Below are 20,752 nucleotides of genomic sequence, written 5' to 3' on the forward strand. Positions count from 1 at the left end.
CACGTCACCGAAGATACAGCGTTGCCAATACCGCGACATGGACAGGTCAGTTAGCATTGTAGCGTCGCCTGCGACATCTGTTGACCGACGGGAAAACTATTTTTACGGTTGCCTGTTCCACCGTAAGGACGGTCAATCTGTTTCTTACGTGATCTGGGGTAAAACGTTGCGTGCACATTACTGCATAGTTCGGCCATCTGTTGGTAAAATTATGAAGTATTACGAAGCTTTATTGTACGAGCGAGGCGAAGCGAGCGTAGCCGCGGCTGAGCGGCGAACTGGGCGACTTCGCCAGGCTTCAGTACTTCGTGAATGAACTACTTCATTTGAACGCTTCACGGCAAAGAGTGAAATGAATGAAGTAGTTCACGGTAATGAATCAGTTCGACCCATCTCTAGCCATGATCCCGGACATGGCGCGGTTTTTCCCCAACAGGGATCAACTTATAGTTGGACTGAAGAGAACGACATCGGGAATTCCCCGTTATTAATTTAGATCAGAGACTCGTAATTTCAGAGAGCTCATTTGTCTGAAACGTAATAAATTACTGAGGTAGAACAGGGGCAAAATCTTGTATACCGTATTCTCCTTTATCCATCCAAGTCACTTATAAAAATATACATCGAAAGAAAATGGGAAAAACCATTGCCCTCGTAGAGTTTGAGAATGAATCGATAATAACAAAATTTATCATCAGAAGCTCGTCACTGCAAAGCGACTCTGTCTGCATGCCTTTTTTCACCCAACACTTCTGACAAAAAATTTCTCTGAAACTGAGGTCTCGGGAGGATTCGCCGAATGTTCGTTGTCAAGGAAACACGTAAATAGTTATTCATCGTTTGAGTGAGCAATGCATTATTTACTGTAATTTTTCCGAAATGGCAGAAAAAGTTGTATCATACCCGACTACACTTGTGAAATACGACAATCCAGTGTTGGTGACTAGGCATCCGGAGAAGAAACCACCATCTGAGGTATAGTTAAATAGAATTGTTATTCTCATGCAACACGCACCGCTTGTATCACTGAATCAGACACGCTTCTAAACAACTATAACTGGCATTGAAAAAGATGTGCTGGCGTCAGTTCTGGAACGTTTTTGCGTTATACTGAATCATTTAGTAATCGAAACTGTGTGTTTATCGATTACAAAATATGTGAAAGGGTAAGCGAGTGGTATATTAGAACAGAAGTATCACGTGTTTCAACGATAATCATAAAAGAAATAGTAGCTGCTGTATTCCACATTTGACGTAACCCTTTGTTAATTAAATTGACGAGGAGCTCTGAAGGGTCCAGCGTCTGACGATCGAGCTGAAACCTGAACAATGCACAACATGTCAGACGGGTACCGGTAGTGTTAGGCCTATAGCTACTGCTAAGGAAAGTCTTTATTCAAGTTTATCGTGTACATCGCGCTTTCTTGTGGATTTCAGAAAGTTTCACTAATTAATTCACGGACTGAAAGGGGAAAAAAGTTTCCTTTGACTTAAAAACTATCTCCGCTAAATGTCATTCCGTCATGCAGTAACGTGTATCTTTAATTCTTGCAAAAGTCTATTTAAAGGCAATCTTATCGATATATAAACATAGGAAAGCTTTACTACTCCGCATTTAAGACTTTCGCATGGGCTGAAACTAGGCCGATCACCGTATGATTTTCAACTATTCCTCTGAGAAAGCTAGGATTGAACAAATCGGACGGAAACTATATGGCGAAAATTGTAGAAAGAAACCTTTGAAAATGGTTATTTTTGTTATAAGTCGCATTTCTTTTTGTTGCTAGTCACTGTCATCTGTCATTCCGCGAGATATGTACGTACCGGTACCACATCTGCTTCCTCTTTAGAGAACCGGTATTAGCTAGTCTCATTGGGCACGGGTATAATATTTTGGATAAATGATAGTGACGGACTATGTTCTCTTATACTATAAATATGGACTATAGATTGTCGTTTATAATTCGTAACAGCAGGGGTTAGTATAATAAATGTGAGCAAAACTTTTTCTGCAGGTGTGCATAGCGTCTATTTAAAACTGTACGACATCATTTGCAAATGGTCTAACCCACCAAGTCTGGCTTCACATTACAAGACGAATGGCGACTTGGAAGTAGTCATAAACGATTCCAGTTCCTACCCTGTTAACAATTTGGGTAAACCTATTTTTTTTTTTACGATTTTCTTTAAACAAAGATACCCAATTAAGCTGTATATTTCCCCTTCGTGAGAGCTGAGGGGGAGGGGCGTCTCCCGTGACCACAGGTATGGACGCACATGGTAGTGAATGGTTGTCATTCCGACTTTTCTACAAAAGTGGTTTCCAACCTTTCTGAGACCATTACCGGTACGCCTGAATGCTGTCAGATCTTCCCTCTTCCTCCCCTCCCGCTCCCCACCCCCCACCACTCCCTTACGGCCATCATCAACGTTTGTGCCCAACTAAACTCTAGAATGAGAAAAAGGATTTTCTTTGAACATTTTTATTTTTGAAATGATGAAGCGTGTGATAACCTATTCCATTTTATAATTGTTTTATTAAATAACAAACTAATGAGACAATTTACACTGTTAATTGCTAACAACCATTTTTGTAATGGATTGATGAACAAGTTCTCAGTGTGTCACAAATGTCAGCTACAATTCTTCCTCAACAAAGGAAGTTAACTCTCTACATTGAGGCTAGATACTTGTTAAACTGCATGCTTCCTCTGCACCACTCCTCTCCCTAGTGACACTTGTTTCATCCACACCCTGCACCAGCATTTGAAATTTACCAAGTTAAAATGTGTGTGCTATAGGTTACATACTGTTTGTAAATCACTTGATTGCAGAACTCATTATTTTTGAACTGGCAAAAATTGAAAGCCTTCAGGCTGCCAAAGATTTGTGTCTGAGCACTGCCACTAATAATAATAATAAATGTGTAAAATGTGCAGCAGTGTAGCACAGCTATTACATGGTTACTGTTGTGCTGTCAGTCAGTTCACTTACTGTTGCAAAGCAAATAATGAAGAAATTTCTGGTCTGTTGTGGGACTACCTACAACTTTGAGAAGGAATCTTCATGAGATATTCAAGCATATGTGATAGATATCTCTCAATTTTTCTTTGTACAAAGTACAAAGTTTTCTGCATAGTGAATGAACTTTGAGGGGAAGATGTTTATACATTTGTTTTACAAACTATCAACTCCACCACATATGTCAATGCTAGTATTTGAAATAAAAAATGTGATTATTGGTAAGTTATGTAGTCAGTAGTACAGTCTAATGAAATAGGGATGATAGTAATGATCATCTGAAAATAATTTAGTCTTGTGACCAAAATTCAATTGAATATTTTCATTTTTACCCATTTCAAAAATTCATTTCTCTCCTCAGGGGGTAGCCACTGTTCTGGAAGTAAAGAAATAACTCAGCCCCATAACAGTCCTGATTTTGCTTATGCATGCACTCTTCTTTGCTAGTCTGGTAGAAGTGCTCTCTGAATCTGCTATCAATGACCAAAAATGCAGTTTAAAGTTGCAAGCAGTGCAAACATACATGGTTGGTAACGAAGGATCTTTGTGAAAGCAAATAAACTGATCACAACATTATTAAAGAAACTATACCTATTGTATGATCCACTTGCAAATATCACACCAGTACATTAAATCTGGACTAGCGGGCAGATTGTGATTCAGCTCCTTCTTGCATCTGAACATTTGTCAGTAAATTACCGGATTATATTTCAAAGACGTTGAGGTTGTAATTTTATGATTGTCAAAAGAATTTTTTGAGAATGGACAGACAGTAACCAATTTTACATGTTCAATAAAATTTTTCTATGTTTGTGACTGCATTGTCAATATATATAAAACTACCAACATTTCAGTTCCTACTGCAAGCAACACCCTGAAGAAGGTCGCTTGCAACAGGGACTGAAACATTGGTAGTTTTATATATATTGACACTGTGGTCACAAACCCAGAAAAATTTTATTGTATGTGACAATGGCCACAGAAGCATACACTTATAATTTTATATATTGTTTAAATCATTTTTTTCCCCTTTGTGTATGATAAGAAAGTAGAGGAGCTTGCTTCGTTTAGAAAGAGAGGTAAGGCACAACTTTCATAATATGTTTGAAGGTAGAAAGTTTAACATCCTATCATTGATGGAGTCAATTGAGAGCAGCTAAGGTTGGGCAGCAACGGGATATGTAAACAGCTGCATCCTATTCGAAAGCATCACACACATGTCTGCCTGAAGTAGTTTAAAGAAACCATGTAAAACTTAAATCATCATTTCAACTGCAATACATCTTCAAGAATTTGCAGTTCATTTGTTGAATGTTGCTTTATGATCATTACAAACAGAGACAAAACATATTACCTAGTACCTAAGAACCTACTTTAAGTGGCTTTGTTTAAACTTAGAAGCCACTGTAAATGCTTTGGATCTGTATGATGCATTTTTCTCCAAATAATTGTTAGTGACATATTGCTTGGTACTGAACACACACTGTTTTCATTCCTCATATACTTTATGTGCCCTCGTGTTTCTCTTCAGATTGTGTCATAACAAATGTATATGGCATCCAGGGCTGATACTCTATTGCCCCCCCCCCCCCCCCCCTCTCCACCCCTTGGCACCCGCAGTACGGCATTACACTTCTTTGCCTTCGAGACCAAACAGATTCTTGAGGGACAACATTCCCCATCCCCCCATCCCCCAACCTTCCAGTCTGGCTGAGTTATGTTTAACAGCTGTGCCATTTCTCTCCTGATCTGTTTCCACAACCTGTTACCTTTCAGGAAGATATAATTCAACCCAGTTATTTGCTGTTCCCCTAATTTAAAAAGCTGGTTTTCATTACTAATTTTGTCATGTGGTTCTGGCATAGGAATATATAGCAGACTTTAATTCAAATGTTGTTATTACATTATTGCCAAGGCTATTAATATTCTCAGTTTTAGAGAAAATAGCAGTAAACCATTCCTATTTAATAAAAAAATGTATAAATCATTTCAGTATTTCAAAATTAAAATAAGATGTCATCAGACGACAACTTCTGTACATTTTGTATGAACAAAGTCTTCTAACTGGCAACTCAGGTTTCAGAATTTTCTCTATAGAGAAAACGAAGCCTTCTTCTCATTTTTCCTGGTCTTTTTCCCATATCTTCATAGGGTTGGCATGTCAGTTTTTGGATTTGTGGTAGAATGTAGTCAGATGCCCTTAGGGAAGTATGGGGAAAGAAATTGGCATTTGCCCTAAGCGATTTAGGGAAGCCACAGAAAACCTAAATCAGGATGGCCAGAGGGGAATTCAAGTGGGATATGGGTACCATCTGATATTCACTTTGCAAATGTGCAAAACCATGTAAAAACCATATTCAGCCTGACCAGCACACTGGCTCTCATCACTAATACACTGGGCAGATTTAGTCCCTCCTCCTCAAATCCAAGAAGTGGTGCGCTAATGTGCATGGCCATCTGGGTGGATCCGGTAATGAAAGTAACACAGTCATTATTCAGTACAACAGTACATTACTTGATACTGTAGGCACTCCGGTGGTCCCGGTCGCCTACGGTGGACTGGATGACCGAGCGATGACCTCTCCAGTTGTCAGGATGCTAGGAAATGGCTGTAGAAGCGTCAGAAACGCCAAAGAAACATTATTAATTCATAACACCTTTATTCCTGCCGAGTACAATGTGGCTTGGTGATATCAGCAACCTTCCCCGAGTCCTCGCTGACTCGTAGCGATGACACCAGATCCGGTCCGCACAGTCTTGCTAGCGCAGTGCCGCGTGCTGTGACGTAGCGGAGGAATGTCCTTACTTCGGCCGTGCATGGCTGGCGGTGCCCAGCTGGGCGGTGGCTCGGCTGCGGACAGCAAGCTGCTGCGTGTGGAGGCTCTGGGTTGGAGTCCTGACGCTCTCGGCACGAGAGGCGTTCTCGTAGTGCAGAGTGTACTCCATCCCACCCCGTCTTCTTCCCTGCTCCTCCTGGTGGCTCATCCGCGGTGGATGGGCGGAACGGGCTGCAGTTCCCCAGCATCGTCGGCTCACCCGGTTGTGACGGCGGATGCACAGGGCCTAGGCCCCGCACGATCTCGGCAACGGTTCACTGATGTGGTCTGCATTGGCGGCGAGCGAGTCTGCCGTGATGTCTGCTAATCCTGGGTTGATGATTGACAGCGACAGCAGAGAGGACCAGAGCTGGTACTGTCCCCTCACGTCTGCTGCTGGATGGGCCGCCCTTACTGCAACACCGAGCTGAGCGCTACGCAGCGACCCAGTACACATCTAACTGCGAGTGTGAGTGCCTTGTTGCTATCAAAGCTGGCGTATTTAAAGGATGCACGAGCGACGTCCTGATGTCATGCTCATTTGTAATAAATGCATTCGTTCCGCTTATACTGCTGATTCCTCTGTTGTACTCGCCCCTTAGGTGTTCTTGCGACAGAGTTACGTGTTGTTACGGCAGATTTATCCGAAGTATTGAAATGCAATACAGCTGACGCTAGACCTCTGTCTTGCACTCTAAGAAAGTCTCCGTCTAACACAAACCCGCGTGCTAAGCAATTCTCTCTCTCCTGTTGTGTGTAACCAGGCTATTGCCCCTGTGTGACGACACATTCCGATATATGTGCAATCCTCTTCACTCTTGGCTAACCTACTGCCTCTGGCTCTCGGCATAGGCAACGAAACTTTGACAATATTTCACGTTTCCAACTCTTTACTATTCCGCGACACTACAGTACTGCCGTACTTGAGGTTGTGTCTTCTTGTCTTCCTTTGACTTTTGAACTGATTTATTCAGCCAGTTATTGAGGTACCTACAATGTAGCATAGAATCTGAACTGTGACTTTTCCAATTCAGAAAGAAATATGAAGAAATATGTTAGCAAATATGTAGTGGAAGCAACTACAGATTGAAACCAAACTTTTCAATTTGCATTAATCTGAGCATAAGAATACAGCTAACAGTCTTCATGACCAAACTTTTCAATTTGCATTAATCTGAGCATAAGAATACAGCTAACAGTTTTCATGTTCAAGACATACTTGAAAATGCATATCAGTAGCACTGAATTATAACCTTTTTCAGTTGAAGTGATGATTTAAGTTTTACACAGTTTCTTTAAACTACTTCAGGCAGACATCTGGGTGAATAGACTGCAGTTGTTTTCATACCCCATTGTTGCCCGAATCTGAGCTGCTCTCAACTGACTCCAGCATTGATAGGATGTTAAACTTTCTATCGTCAAACATGTTTGGAAAGCTGTGCCTTACACTCTTTCTAAACGAAGAAACATTGTCAAAAAAACCTTAAGCCTTCTAAGCTTAAAAAACCAATTAGAGTAGATTCATAGGACCTAGGTAATATATTCTCTCTGTTTGTAATGATCATAAAGTAACATTCAGCAAATGAACTGCAAATTATTGAAGATGTCTAGCAAATTAGATTCTAAACTTTTCTATATGTAACACATGAGAAGTTTTGCTTTGATGAAATCTTACTTTTAATTGTGAAATCTTGTAGAGCTGCATAACCTTTTTGATATGTAAGGCTGCCTGTTGTTATTTTCTTTAAAAACAAGAACATTAATAGCCATGGTGATAACATAATACAATGTTGATGTATTCAACCAGTAGTTATTTGATAATTGTTTTCTGTGTTTACAAAAAGAACAGCATAAGTGTAACTTGTTCCTTCAGTTTATTTTTGGGACAGTGCATTGGTATTAGCTTTCCAATACACATAATAATTTTCTCTAGCAGAATCGGAGAATTGGAATTAACTTCACATATCCAACTGCTTGTGTTTCTCATGTTCATTACTTGCATCACCACTATTTGTGGGCAAGAAGTCTGATTATGAATGTAAGGAGGACACCCTTGTGTTTCTTATTTAATTGCAATTTTTTTTCATATCCTTATTGTTTCCTACCTCCATATTTATTCCAATGTTGGTGAACACTTCAGCAAAGAAACTGTATACTAACTTCTATTGTTATCTGTGAGAATGTGACCATTGTTAGGATGTTTCATTGTGTTCTGTTTGGAAGGTGATAGAATAGTACTTGATTGATTACTACAGTCATCACTTATTGCATTAAAATTATGAGCTCAAATATCAAGTATCACTAAAACGTAAGTTTCAGGCCATTATTATCAATCCTCTATCCTGTTCCATTCACATATTGAGCAAGGGAAAAATATTTTCTGTGGTGTTGAGCCAAAGTCATGCATGTTTTTTTAAAAAAAGTTAAACCACCATTTGAATGTGTATACCATATTTATCTTCTGTACTGTCTATTCCGGCTTTTATGCCATTACCAAGTACAATGCTAAAAGTTATTAGACCATTTTTATGTCATATCTGTTAAGGCAGTCCAAAGCAGGTAAACAAAACTGACACATGTCTTTAAGATGTGACTCGTAACACCACAGCTGTGCAATATTTTTTTTTAAAAAAAAGTGAACTGCCATTTGAGCATGTATTTCTATATTTATTTTCTGTACTATCTAGATTTGAGCTTTTATGCCATTATCAAGTACAATGCAAAAGTTGTTAGACCGCAATTAAGTCATATCTGTTAAGGCAGTTCAGAACAGGTAAACAAGGCTAACACATGTCTTTAAGATGTAACTGTCAAGGGGGGATTTTAATAGCACTGGCTTTTTACCTGTGTTTTAATCACCTTCAATTCTGCTTTACATCTCTTCGGTACGTTACAAAAGTGTTCATCATAGGCTTTGCATTTTGCTGCCTTGATTTCTGACTTACGAGGTCTGTTCAAAACATTACGGAACATTTGTAATTTTGTGACAATAGTGTGCTTGAATGAAATGCGGTTGGCTTCCCTTGCACAAATCTGTGTTTAATGTGTAATTGCTGTTAGTTATTGTTCAGTGCTGTATTGAGTAGAACATTGTGTCACTCAGTTTGTGAATTTAGAGGTGGAAGAGTGAGAGGGGCAATGCGTCTGCATTAAATTTTCCACGAATCTCAAGAAATCTTTACATAGACATACCAAATGAAGCAGGAAACATACGATGATGAGTGCTTAACCAGTACTCGGTGTTACAAATGGTTCATGTGATATAAAAATGGCTGGACTGAAGTCAAAGGAGACCCTCCTTCAGGACGCCATTTGACATCTACTAATGACGGTTATGTCAAGAACGTCAATGAAATTGTGCATGCCAATAGAACACTGACTGTCTAAGAGATTATAGAAGAACGTGACATTTCAGTTAGATCATGTCATGAAATCCTGATGCAGCATCTTGGAATGCACCATGTTGCCGCCAAGTTTGCCCCATGGCTCATGAATCAAGACTAGAAAGACCTTTTCCTTGCAATCTGTGAAGAGCCCAAAAAATGAAATCACTGTGCTGCCTCATCATCTGATCATCTGTACTCTACAGACCTGGCCGCTGCAAACTTGAAAACCTCATTGAAAGGATTAAGACTTGCAATGATAGACAAGATAAAAGAAAATTCGCATATGACACTTTGCACAATCCAGCAAAAGGCATACCAGGACTACTTTCAGAAGTGGAAACAACATTGACAGTAATGTATCAATTTTAGAGGATAGTATTTTGAAGATGTCTGCTTGTGTCTGTGTATGTGCGGATGGATATGTGTGTGTATGCGAGTGTATACCTGTCCTTTTTTCCCCTTAAGGTAAGTCTTTCCGCTCCCGGGATTGGAATGACTCCTTACCCTCTCCGCTCAAACCCACATCCTTTCGTCTTTCCCTCTCCTTCCCTCTTTCCTGATGAAGCAGCCGTTGGTTGTGAAAGCAAGAATTTTGTGTGTATGTTTGTATTTGTTTGTGTGTCTATCAACCTGCCAGCGCTTTCGTTTGGTAAGTCACATCTTCTTTGTTTTTAGATATATAAGAATGTAGTTGTTTACTTGTTTGCTTTTATATTCTGCAGGAAATGTTTATTCAGGTTTATTAAATTTAATCTGTGTTTTAGCTGAGTTGATTTGTGAAGATTAGGGGTTCAGATTAACCTTCCATTTATTTTATTTTTTACAGGTAGTTGCAGCTGTTCGTGGTCTTAGAGAGACAGTTTAATATTTAAAAAAAAAAAAAAAAAAAAAAAAAAAAAAAAAAACATGCACACACACACGCATAGAACATCTTGAACGACTGGAGGTAGGATGTTCATATACACAGAATATGCAAAATTAGTATGTTCTGCAGAAACGATTAGCATTTCAGTCACCTCGGTTCAGCATGTGTCCTGGTGTCTAAAAGGCACAGGATCTGCCACGGGCCCTGCTAAGTTGTTCCATACTACGTGATGGTATTGATGCATATAAGGCATGAATGGCATCCTGTGGTATAGCCATCCATAGTGCTTTCATCTGGTTCCAAAGTTCATCGGTGGTGATGGGCACTGGGTCACAGCATTGCACCCATTATTCCACCATATCCCACACATTTTTGATTTTCAGCAAGTTTGATGATCTGGCGGGCCAGGGCAAAAGGCTGACATCTTGTGACATCAAGAAGGCATGTGTACATGCAGCAGCAAGTGGTCGTGGATTGTCTTGCTAATAAATGATGTCTGGAGTGTTGTGCAGAAAGGCTATCACCATGGCTCACACAATGTCATTAATCTACATCTACATACATAACTCTGCGAGCCACCATATGGTGCATGGCAGAGGGTACCATGTACCACAACTAGTTGTTTCCTTACCTGTTCCCCTTGCAGATAAAGAAAGGGAAAATGACTGTTATATGCCTCTGTATGAGCCCTAATTTCTTGTATCTTATCTCTGTGGTCCCTATGTGAAATGTATGTAGGTAGCAATAGAATCGTTCTGCAGTCAGCTTCAAGTGCCAGTTCTCTAAACTGTCTCAATAGTGTTCTCCGAAATGAATGTCTTCTTCCATTCAGGGATTCCCATTTGAGCTACTGATGCAGATCTGTAACACTTGCATGCTGATTGAACTTACCAGTAACAAATCTAGTAGCTCTCCTCTGAATTGCTTCGGTGTCTCTTTTAAGTCTGACCTGGTACAGATTCCAAACACTCTAGCAGTACTCAAGAATAGGTTGCACTAGTATCCTACGTGGGGTCTCCTTTACAGACGAACAGCACTTTCCTACAACTCTCCCAATAAACCAAAGTTGACCATTCGCCTTCCCTACCGCAATCCTCACATGCTCATTCCATTTCATATTGCTTCTCAGCATTATGTCCAGATATTTAAATGATGTGACTATGTCAAGCAGAAAACTCCTAATACTCTATCCTAACATTACAGATTTGTTTTTTTACACTCATGAGCATTGTCTTACTGTTTTCTACATTAAGAACCAGCTACCATTAGTTACACCAATGACAAGTTTTGTGTAAGTCATCTTGTATCAACTTACAGTCACTTATCTTCAACACCTTCCTGTATACCACAGCATCATCAGTGAACAACCACAGACTGATGCCCACCCTGTCTGTCAGATCATTTGCAAATATATAGAAAATAGCAACTGTCCTATCACACTTCCCTGGGCACTCCTGATGTTACCGCTGTCTCCAATGAACCCTCCCCACTAGTAAGTCATACTGGTCATAGTGCCCTGATTTGTGTTTTTACCCAATAGTATCCCACACCATAAAGCCTCGAGTTGGCACTGTATGTCTTGTGTGAATGCGGTCACTGCAATGCCCCTCCCCCTGTCTGCAGTGAACCAAAATGTGGCCACCATTAAAAAAAAAAAAAAAAAAAAAACAGAGCCTGGATCTGTTCAGAAACACTATGTGCTGCCATTCCTGTCCCCAGTGATGTTTTTGCATATTCATCAAAGGTAGGTGGAGAAGTTGACGATGTGCACATAACCGATTCCATAATAAACAGCGACACACTGTCAACCCTTATAGTGTATGATGTGTTACACTGTTACGCCAGAGCTGAGGAGGACACAGATCTGTCCTACAATGCCATTCGGATGTGGTGTTGATCCTCTCAGGATGTTATGGGTGGCACAACTTGACCCATCTTGTCATGTCCTACGACCTCCCATGAACCATTCTGCACACACCTTTGTGCTGCTGAAACACTTCATCCCTCATGACTGTACAGTTCACACTTATGTCTGAGAGGCATCCTGCACATCTGCTCAAGTCACACTGATCCATTAGCTTTGGTTTATAGGGACGAGAGCCACAGGCACATTTTACCAGTAGGTGGTGTTGCACCATGATATCGAAGTTGTCCTTGAACCCACAGGCCGACATGGTTCAAATGCTGATCATTTCTGCATACCATACTAATGTACATGCGTACATGTCCTGTGAATACTAGCCATTCAAGGTGTTCTGTTTTTTCTGAACATGAATGTGTTTGATTGCCCTCTGTTTAAATGAAGCCTGACAGCATGTTATCCAACCATTCTGTTAATCTAGTGGGCTTATAATTTAACTATTAAAACTTGAAAATTAACATATTTAGTAAATATCTTATGGTTATACTTTTAAAACTATCACTTAGCAGTTATTGTTCTTGAGGAACAATTTTATCAGTTTCTCCTGAGTTTCTGTCTTTGTAGTTAGGGGGAGGATATAGAGATACAGCCGTTATTTCCAGTTTTGAGAACAGTACTGCTGCTGCCTCAAAGTTTGCTTCTATGTATAGATAATTTACATCTATAATTTCCAAATACCTGAGCATGTTAAGGTGCCTGCTTCTAGGACAAGAGGAGTTGCGCGTAGTGGATCAGTTACAAGGGTTGGTGTTCTGGTCAGCCTTGATCTGATCTTAGGCTGTTTTCTACACACATCTAGGTAAACAGTCAGCTGGTTTCCATGTCCTGCCTCTGATGTATGATGCACAGACATCAGTGCACATGTCAGAAAAACAGGAGAGAAACAATGACAAAGCATGGCAGGGAGACTGCCCGTGGATGGGACTCAAACCCACACTGGAATCGAGCTGCAGAGCTGACTAGACACCAGACCCAATACAACAAGACCAAGTCACTAGCAACCTATACCACAATGAAGTGCAATGAACTTTAAACACAATGTTGTCAACAGGTCAAGTATGAGCCACAATTAAAATCAAGATCAAAGAGCACAACTAATATCAACACAAAGTTGTCGACGAGTAGTCAGTAGTGCAGTGGATATGGTAATGAACACTGTCAAATGAAGTACACAACTGATTGAGCGGTCGAGGTGCAGCAGTATTTATGCCAGCTGTGAGGGACATTATTGGCTAGTGTATTCACTTGGTGAGACGGTGGTGCACTGCAGCGACAGTGCCCTCTAACCTCCATCATGGTCCATTTCCTTCGGTGGGCATTCAACTTCTGAGCAGCCCAATACCAGATCCCTCTCCCCAGAAACTGGTTCATTCCGGCGGAAATGTCCTGGTCGGTATCGTGGTAGGTGTAATGAAGGTACGGGTGAAAGTGCAGCCTTGTCAACTTTAGGTTGTGTGGAGGAAGTGCAGTCACCAATGGCCATTGAAACAGTTCTGGAGATGGACATGTCATGGAGGACCACTGATCCACAGGAAGCTATAGGGGAGAGCTGAGGCAACAACAGGATGTCCGTGGTAGCTGCCCAGGTTTCTGGTCAGCGTGTCACATTGGCACCAGAAGGCGGTGGAAGATGGTGACTGCGGAGAGGATGCTTGTGTTCGAGGCCGAAGATTGTTGTGGAGATGGCGCTCGAGCCTGTTCTGATGTAAATTGTTGCCCGTTGGTGGACACTACCGTTGATGGTATCCAAGCCTCAGCATTCCCATAAGAGCATGCCCACACTGCCATGCCAGCGGTGTAATGCTGGGGGGGATGAGAATGAGGTTCCCACGACAACAGTGTTGGCAGATGAAGCAAGGTCTGAGGCTGGAGCTCCGCATGGTTCTGATCATTAATTGGTGTGGTCCAATAAGTCTCAAAAATAAAGTAAGGGCTGTCATAGTGGTGGAGGATTTGATAGCCTTCTTCATCTGCTGGTTAAAAGTCCGAACCAGACATTCATCTCCACCATTGGTGGAAGTGTGGAACAGAGAGCGACAGATGTGTTGGATACTATTGGCAACATAGAAGTCCTTGATGGCCAAGGCTGTGAATTGTGGGCTACTATCAGAGACCAATGTGCGATGAAAACCTTTGGTGGCTAAAACTTGAGATAAGACAGTAAGGGTAACCTCTGTTGTGTTGGATGCCATGCCTACAACTTAGGGAAACTTGGAATAAGCATCCATAATGGGGAACCACATAGAACCCCTGGATGGGCCTGCGGTATTGAGATGGATGCAATCCCAAGGGAGGCAAGGAGTAGGCCAGGGGGCAAAGGACTAAGAGGGTGCTACCTGGATCTGGGCACATGCTGCACAACTATAGGCCATCTTTTTGATATTGCCATTGATCCAGGACCAGTACACTTGGTGGTGTGCCGCTGTCTTCATGTGGGTCTTGACAGTGGAGCAAACTCAATACCTGACAATGCAATTCTGCCGGAATAACCACTCAATGTGCCTCCACCTCAGTATCCAAAGATATCCACAACTGAGAGTCGGTGATAAATCTGTTTCTGAAGGTGGAACTCTGTCATCGACCAACGAGTGAGATATTGGGGCCAGTCATGGATCTGCCACAGGTTGAGATTCTGGCACTCCGCAGTGTCAACACACTTGGTTGTAAGGGGAAAGCTGTACAATGTATGTTGCCTTTTGGCATCAGTGTGGAAACAGAGCACTTCTTCTTGGGTGAAATCAGAGTCTGGACAAGCCAGTAGATGGGACAATGTGTCCTCATTAGAATGCTGGGCTGTCGTCTTTTACCGGATAGTATAATTGTAGGGATTGAGGAATAATGCCCATTCTGGGAGGTTGAAATGCACCCCAAATAATGCCGCCAATGGCTTGTGATCCATAATTAAAGAAAACTGCATCCCAAAAACGTAGACATGAAATTTCTTTACTGCGAACACTGTTGCCAAGACCTTTTCGATTTGGGAATAGTTACATTGTGCCGGGGTCAGCGTCTTGGATGTGTCTGCCATAGACTGTTGGGAACCATCCCCATTCCTGAGTGCTAAAACCACTCCGATACCATAGGCGGATGCACTGTCTGCCACAACCGATGGGCAATCAGTAGAATAGGGCATGAGGCAGGGTGCGAGTGTCTGCATGGTTTTCAGTTTCACAAAAGCCTGGTTGCAGGCAGGGGTCCAGGTGTAAGAGACACCGTTTTTGTGCAACTGATTGAGATGTTGTCCAATGTGGGCCACCATCCCCATTCCTGAGTGCTAAAACCACTCCGATACCATAGGCGGATGCACTGTCTGCCACAACCGATGGGCAATCAGTAGAATAGGGCATGAGGCAGGGTGCGAGTGTCTGCATAGTTTTCAGTTTCACAAAAGCCTGGTTGCAGGCAGGGGTCCAGGTGTAAGAGACACCCTTTTTATGCAACTGATTGAGATGTTGTCCAATGTGGGCCACCTGGGCGAGAATTTAGCATAATAGGTGAGCTTGCCCAAAAATGCTTAGATTAGATTAGATTTACTTTCATTCCAACTGATCAGTAGTGAGGAGGTCCTCCAGGATGTAGAACATGTCAGGTAATTCAGGTAAGTTTGTTGGGCAAGGTAAAGAAGTGATGGTGGCAATGTTCTGATTAGTAGGCCAGATTCCCTCTTAAAGAGCCAATGCCCCAAATACTCCATTCCTGGCCAAAAAAATCTGCACTTCTCCATAGGGTCATGAACAGGGTGCAGAGGTTTTCCAAATGTTCCTGGCAGAAGGATCCTGTGAAAATAAGGTCATCCAAGTAATTGACACAAACTGGAATATGCTGTATCAGCTCTTCCAAAAATCGCTGGAATATTGCAGGGGCTCAGGAAGTGTCAAAGGGTAGTTGCTTGTAATACAGCCCAAACAGTGTGTTAAGGACAACAGTGTTCTGAGATGTCTCATCTAAGGGTAGCAGGAGGTACGCATCAGTGAAGTCAATCTTGGAAAAATATTCTCCCCCCAGCCAGTTTGGTGAGGAGGTCTTGCCAGGGAATAGAATAGGCTTCTACCTGTGACTGAACATTGATGGTCACCTTGAAATCCCCATGCAAGCGAAGAGACCTGTTCAGCTTCCGAATGATGATTAGAGGCATGGCCTGTGCACTAGATTTGACAGGTTCGACAGGCCCAGCTGCCTGCAGATGAATGAGTTCCTGCTTCACAGCAGCCCATAAGCCCACTGGAAGGTCTGGCATGGTAAAAATGAGGTGTGGCATCCAGCCAAAGGCTGATGTGCACCAGAAAGTCTGAAGTACACCCAAAATCCGATTGAAAGAGAGGTGAAAATGCTGTTCAGAGGTCATCCGGTTCCTGGAAAGAGACCACAGTGGAAATCACCTTGACTTCATCTGAGACAGAAAATTCAAATGCCATGAAGGAACCAAGGACAAAAATGTTGTTAGCCGACAGAAGGTTGACGACAAAGAATGTCAAAAGCCGAGTAACATATTTGAAGTTCACGCATTGAGAGCTGCCTGTGAAGAGGAATTGCACTGTCTCCATAGGCCATCATATTGCATGAGAACGGGGACAAGTCAATTGAACCCAGTCAGTCATAAGTTGAATGATTGATCAAGGAGAGGGTGGCCCCAGTGTCCACCTGAAAACGGACGTCCTGCTGAGACATGTGAAGCATGAGAAACAATTTCTGCATGAAGGGCTCACACTGGGAGACTGCTTTTTGCAGTGTGTGTACTGTGTCCTGATGTGGTCGTAGCACCGGGTGGGGGTGTGTCGTACAACTGTGGCATACTGAGGGGAGGTGCCCCTCCTTGCCACAGGGTGTACAGGACTCCCAGCAATATGGATAGTCAGCTCAGTAGCGAGAGAAAAAACACTGCAGGCACGAATGGAGCTGCTCCCGTAGCCACTGTTGAGGGCCAACTGGAGGCTAAGAAGTCATTGGGACATCAAACAAAGACGAAAGACAACACTGCTGCAAGATGGTGGTCATCCTCTCTTTACGACACTGGGGTGGTGCACTTGGTGATGTGAAAACTGCCGCCACTTGTGGCTTTGCCATGAATTGTTTATAAGCCACCTGTGCACTTTCACATAATTGAGTGACAAGCAAGATGTCCTCTAACGACGGGTTATCCAGTTTTAACACTGCCATGTGAATCTCTTGAGTCAGGCACCAGCGGAACCATCACTTTACGAATCAAGTAGATGGCATAGGAAACCTTACACCCTTGATTCACGCAAGTAAAATCACATTTTTGGCTGAGTCCTTGCAAGTCAGTGACCCACAAGTGGTATGACCATCCTGGCTGTTTATGATAATGATGAAATTTTAGGCTGGAGGCAACCACATGGTACTGATAGTAATAATAATTAGTCAGCAGAATGCGTACCTCCTGAAAGGAGAGGGTGACATGTCAGAGAGAAGCGCTAATTTTCAGAGGAGAAAAAAAGTGTCCGGAGACACCCAAGACACAAAGAGTGATCGCTGCATTGAATCATCCATAACTTAAAACATTGTGAAATGTTGCTACAGTTGATGCAAACATGTGTCCCAGTTCTCCGTACCATCACTGAAAGGAGGAAACAGTGGTGGACAGAATGTGGTGTCAAGTGTAGAGGACACTGGTCTGTGGGGCACAGCAGCCCCCTGCTCACAGAGCTTGTCTGCCAAGGCCAGCCGGTGTGGCTGAGCGGTTCTAGGCGCTACAGTCTGGAACCGCACGACCACTACGGTCGCAGGTTCGAATCCTGCCTCGGGCATGGATGTGTGTGATGTCCTTAGGTTAGTTAGGTTTAAGTAGTTCTAAGTTCTAGGGGACTGATGACATTAGTAGTTAAGTCCCATAGTGCTCAGAGCCATTTGAACAATTTTTGTCTGCCAAGAGCTGAAGTGGCTTTTGTAACAAGTTCATCTGTATCTGTTGCTGGTGCATCAGCTGTTGCTGTTGCTTGAGTGGGCTAACCAATTTGCTTCCATGCTATGAAACAACTTTCTTTTTTCTCGTCACCAATTACTATATCAGCAAGTAGCCAGATACCAGAGCACATATCATAAAAACAGGAGAGAAATGATGATGATACAAGGTGGAAAGACTGTCTGCAGACGAGACTCAAAACCCACACCGGAGTCGAGCAACAGGGCTGACCGAACAGCATACACAACACAACAGGAGCAAGTCAGTAGCAGCCTATGCAACAATGAAGTGCCAAGAAATTTCATCACAGTGCTGTCAACAGGTGAGGTATGAGCCACAGTCAAAATCAAGACCAAAGAGGAAAACCAATATCAAAGCAAAGTTGTCAATGTGTAGTCAGAAGGACAGTGGAGATAGTAACGAATGCTTTCAGACAAAGTACTTGACTGACTGAACAGTCGAGGTGCCACAGTATTTATGCTGTGAGGGACACTATTGGCCATGTATTCACATGGTGAGACAGTGGTGCACTCACTAGGTGAGCACAGCACTGTGGTGCACAGCTCTCTGTCATCCATCAAGGTCCATTTGCTCCAGCAGGCGTTCACCTTTCAAGTAGCCCGATACCAGACAAAACCTTTGTAACAACATCACGTATGACCAAGCCATTAAGCTAGATGCAGACATGAGGGATACATGGGATTCCAGCCCCAGCAGGAACTGATATTAGTTATAAAATGTACTCGATAGTATTGGGCCCATCACAATAATGTCTGTATGTAGAGGGCAATGTCCCAACTGTATGACTCACTGACTCATCATTGCTCAGCTCAAACTAGTGAGGACAGAAATTTGAAATGTACAGCACAACGGGTGTCGATCTTACACTGTAGGCATTGTTGAAGAAGGTATTTTTTGAAATTCCACCTCTTAGACGATGAAATAGGGGATGAAAGACTTTTTAAAAACTGTCACTGTCACTGTTAAGGCAATTTTGAAACTAGAACTACGAAAATTTGTATTTGGTTTATCAGTCAGAAATAAGGAAATATGTTTTTGAGCATTTTGAGAAATGTTACCTCTGTGGGAATGTAACAACAAGTAACATTTTTTTAAAAAATAAGTCATTATTGTAATTGTGTTCCAGTGTTTTTGGAGATTCAACCCCTAAGGGGGTGAAATCAGGGATGGAATATTTTATGGAAATATTTCGTCATGAAAATAATGTTAAATCTATGAAAATTTGAATTTTGCTTCTAGGATAGAAGTAAAAAAAAATCATGTTTCACTATTTTTTGAAAATTCAACGCCTAAGGGGGTGAAATAGGGGAGGAAAGTTTTTATGGAAATATTTTATAATTCAAGCATTTTGAAACTAAATGTATGAAAATTTGTGTTTGGTTTCTCTGTTACAAATTAAAAAAAATACTCATTTCATTGTTTTTGGAAATTCAACCCATAAGGGTGTGAAATGGGGTATGAAATGTTTTATAAAGATATTCCATTATGTAAGCATTTTTAAAATTAGATCTTTGAAAACTCATATTTGGCTTTTTAGTTAAAAACGACAAAAATTTGCGTTTCATTGTGTTTGGAAATTCAGCCCTTATGGGGATGGAATAGGGTGAGACTGATTCACTGACTCATCATCACCCAGCCCAATCCACTAGGGATAAGATATTGGAATTTTGGTGAGGATGTAGGCATTGTTTAAGAAAGGGTTTTTCAAAATTCCACTCCTAATGGGATGAAATAGGGGATGAAAATATTTTTGAAAATACATCACTATTAATGTAATTTTGAAGCAAGAGCAATAGAAATTGCTATTTGGTTTCTCACTCAGAAATAAAAACAGTGTGTTTCAGCATTTTTGGAAATTCAACCTTTAAGGAGGTGAAATGGGATGAAAATTTTTAAGAAAATATTTTGTTATGTTGGTTAGATAAAAAGAAATGTGTGTTACAGGATGAAAGTTTCTAGGGAAATATCACTACAAGAAAGAAAAAGGCATGGTTAACAAAAACCTTGGATTTCAACTACTGGAATTGCTTTCTGGTCATAAGTACATTCAGAAAAGACCCTGCTTCTATGGCCTTATTAGCATGAAAAGTTTAGTTGTTATGATTGTGAATAATATAAAAATTTGATTAAAGAAAAACAATAAATTCAGTGCAGACTTACAGTTACATGAGCTAATCTACACGAGCTAAGCTAATAGCCTATATACAACCTCTGCAAAATAGGAGAAGCACCATACCAGTCCCAATACAGCACTGGTTGTATAAAGGGCATCGGATTGGAAGGAATATTAAAACTTAATTGCAACTTTTTGTTAATAAATACAAATACGTCACAATGTTTTAGATTTGTTCTACAGTGACTTGTTGCTCATTCATATTCATTTGGTGCACTTAATTTTAGTTCATCAGTGGACATCCAGTGGTCATTAACCATAAGCAGATTGCATTTAAGATTTTCTAACCTGTATTGGAGTTCCAGTATTGGGTATTGTATATTTAAACTGGGTCCCTAGAAACGACGGAGGGCACCGTCCCGCCGTAGCCCTCAGTAGTTCACAACCCCACAACAGGCCACAGCAGTCCACCCACCCCACCACTGCCCCACACCAAACCCAGGGTTATTGTGTGGTTTGGCCCCAAGTGGACCCCTATGGGAATGTCTCGTACCAGAGAAGTATAACCCCAAATGTTTGCGTGGTAGAGTAATTATGGTGTACGCATACATGGAGACAGTGTTTGCACAGCAATCACCGACATAGTGTATCTGTGGCGGAATAAGGGGAACCAACCCACATTCACCGAG

The 20,752-nt window shown here is 41.7% G+C and overlaps 1 protein-coding gene across 2 annotated transcripts in view; it reads left to right on the top strand.

Moving 5' to 3' along the window:
* Nucleotides 1–879: 879 nt before the first annotated feature.
* The window catches only part of LOC124791521 (33 kDa inner dynein arm light chain, axonemal), a 56,096-nt gene continuing 36,223 nt past the window's right edge, over nucleotides 880–20,752 (top strand). Inside the window, exon 1 of one of the 2 annotated variants that reach the window (XM_047257866.1) lies at nucleotides 880–975. In XM_047257866.1, coding sequence (XP_047113822.1) covers nucleotides 880–975 — 96 coding nt within the window. Of the gene's footprint in view, nucleotides 976–18,197; nucleotides 18,252–20,752 lie in introns of those variants that run through there. The other variant, XM_047257867.1, reaches the window with a different exon arrangement.

This window comes from Schistocerca piceifrons, chromosome 1 (genome assembly GCF_021461385.2).
Source record: "Schistocerca piceifrons isolate TAMUIC-IGC-003096 chromosome 1, iqSchPice1.1, whole genome shotgun sequence".
Lineage (NCBI taxonomy): Eukaryota > Metazoa > Arthropoda > Insecta > Orthoptera > Acrididae > Schistocerca > Schistocerca piceifrons.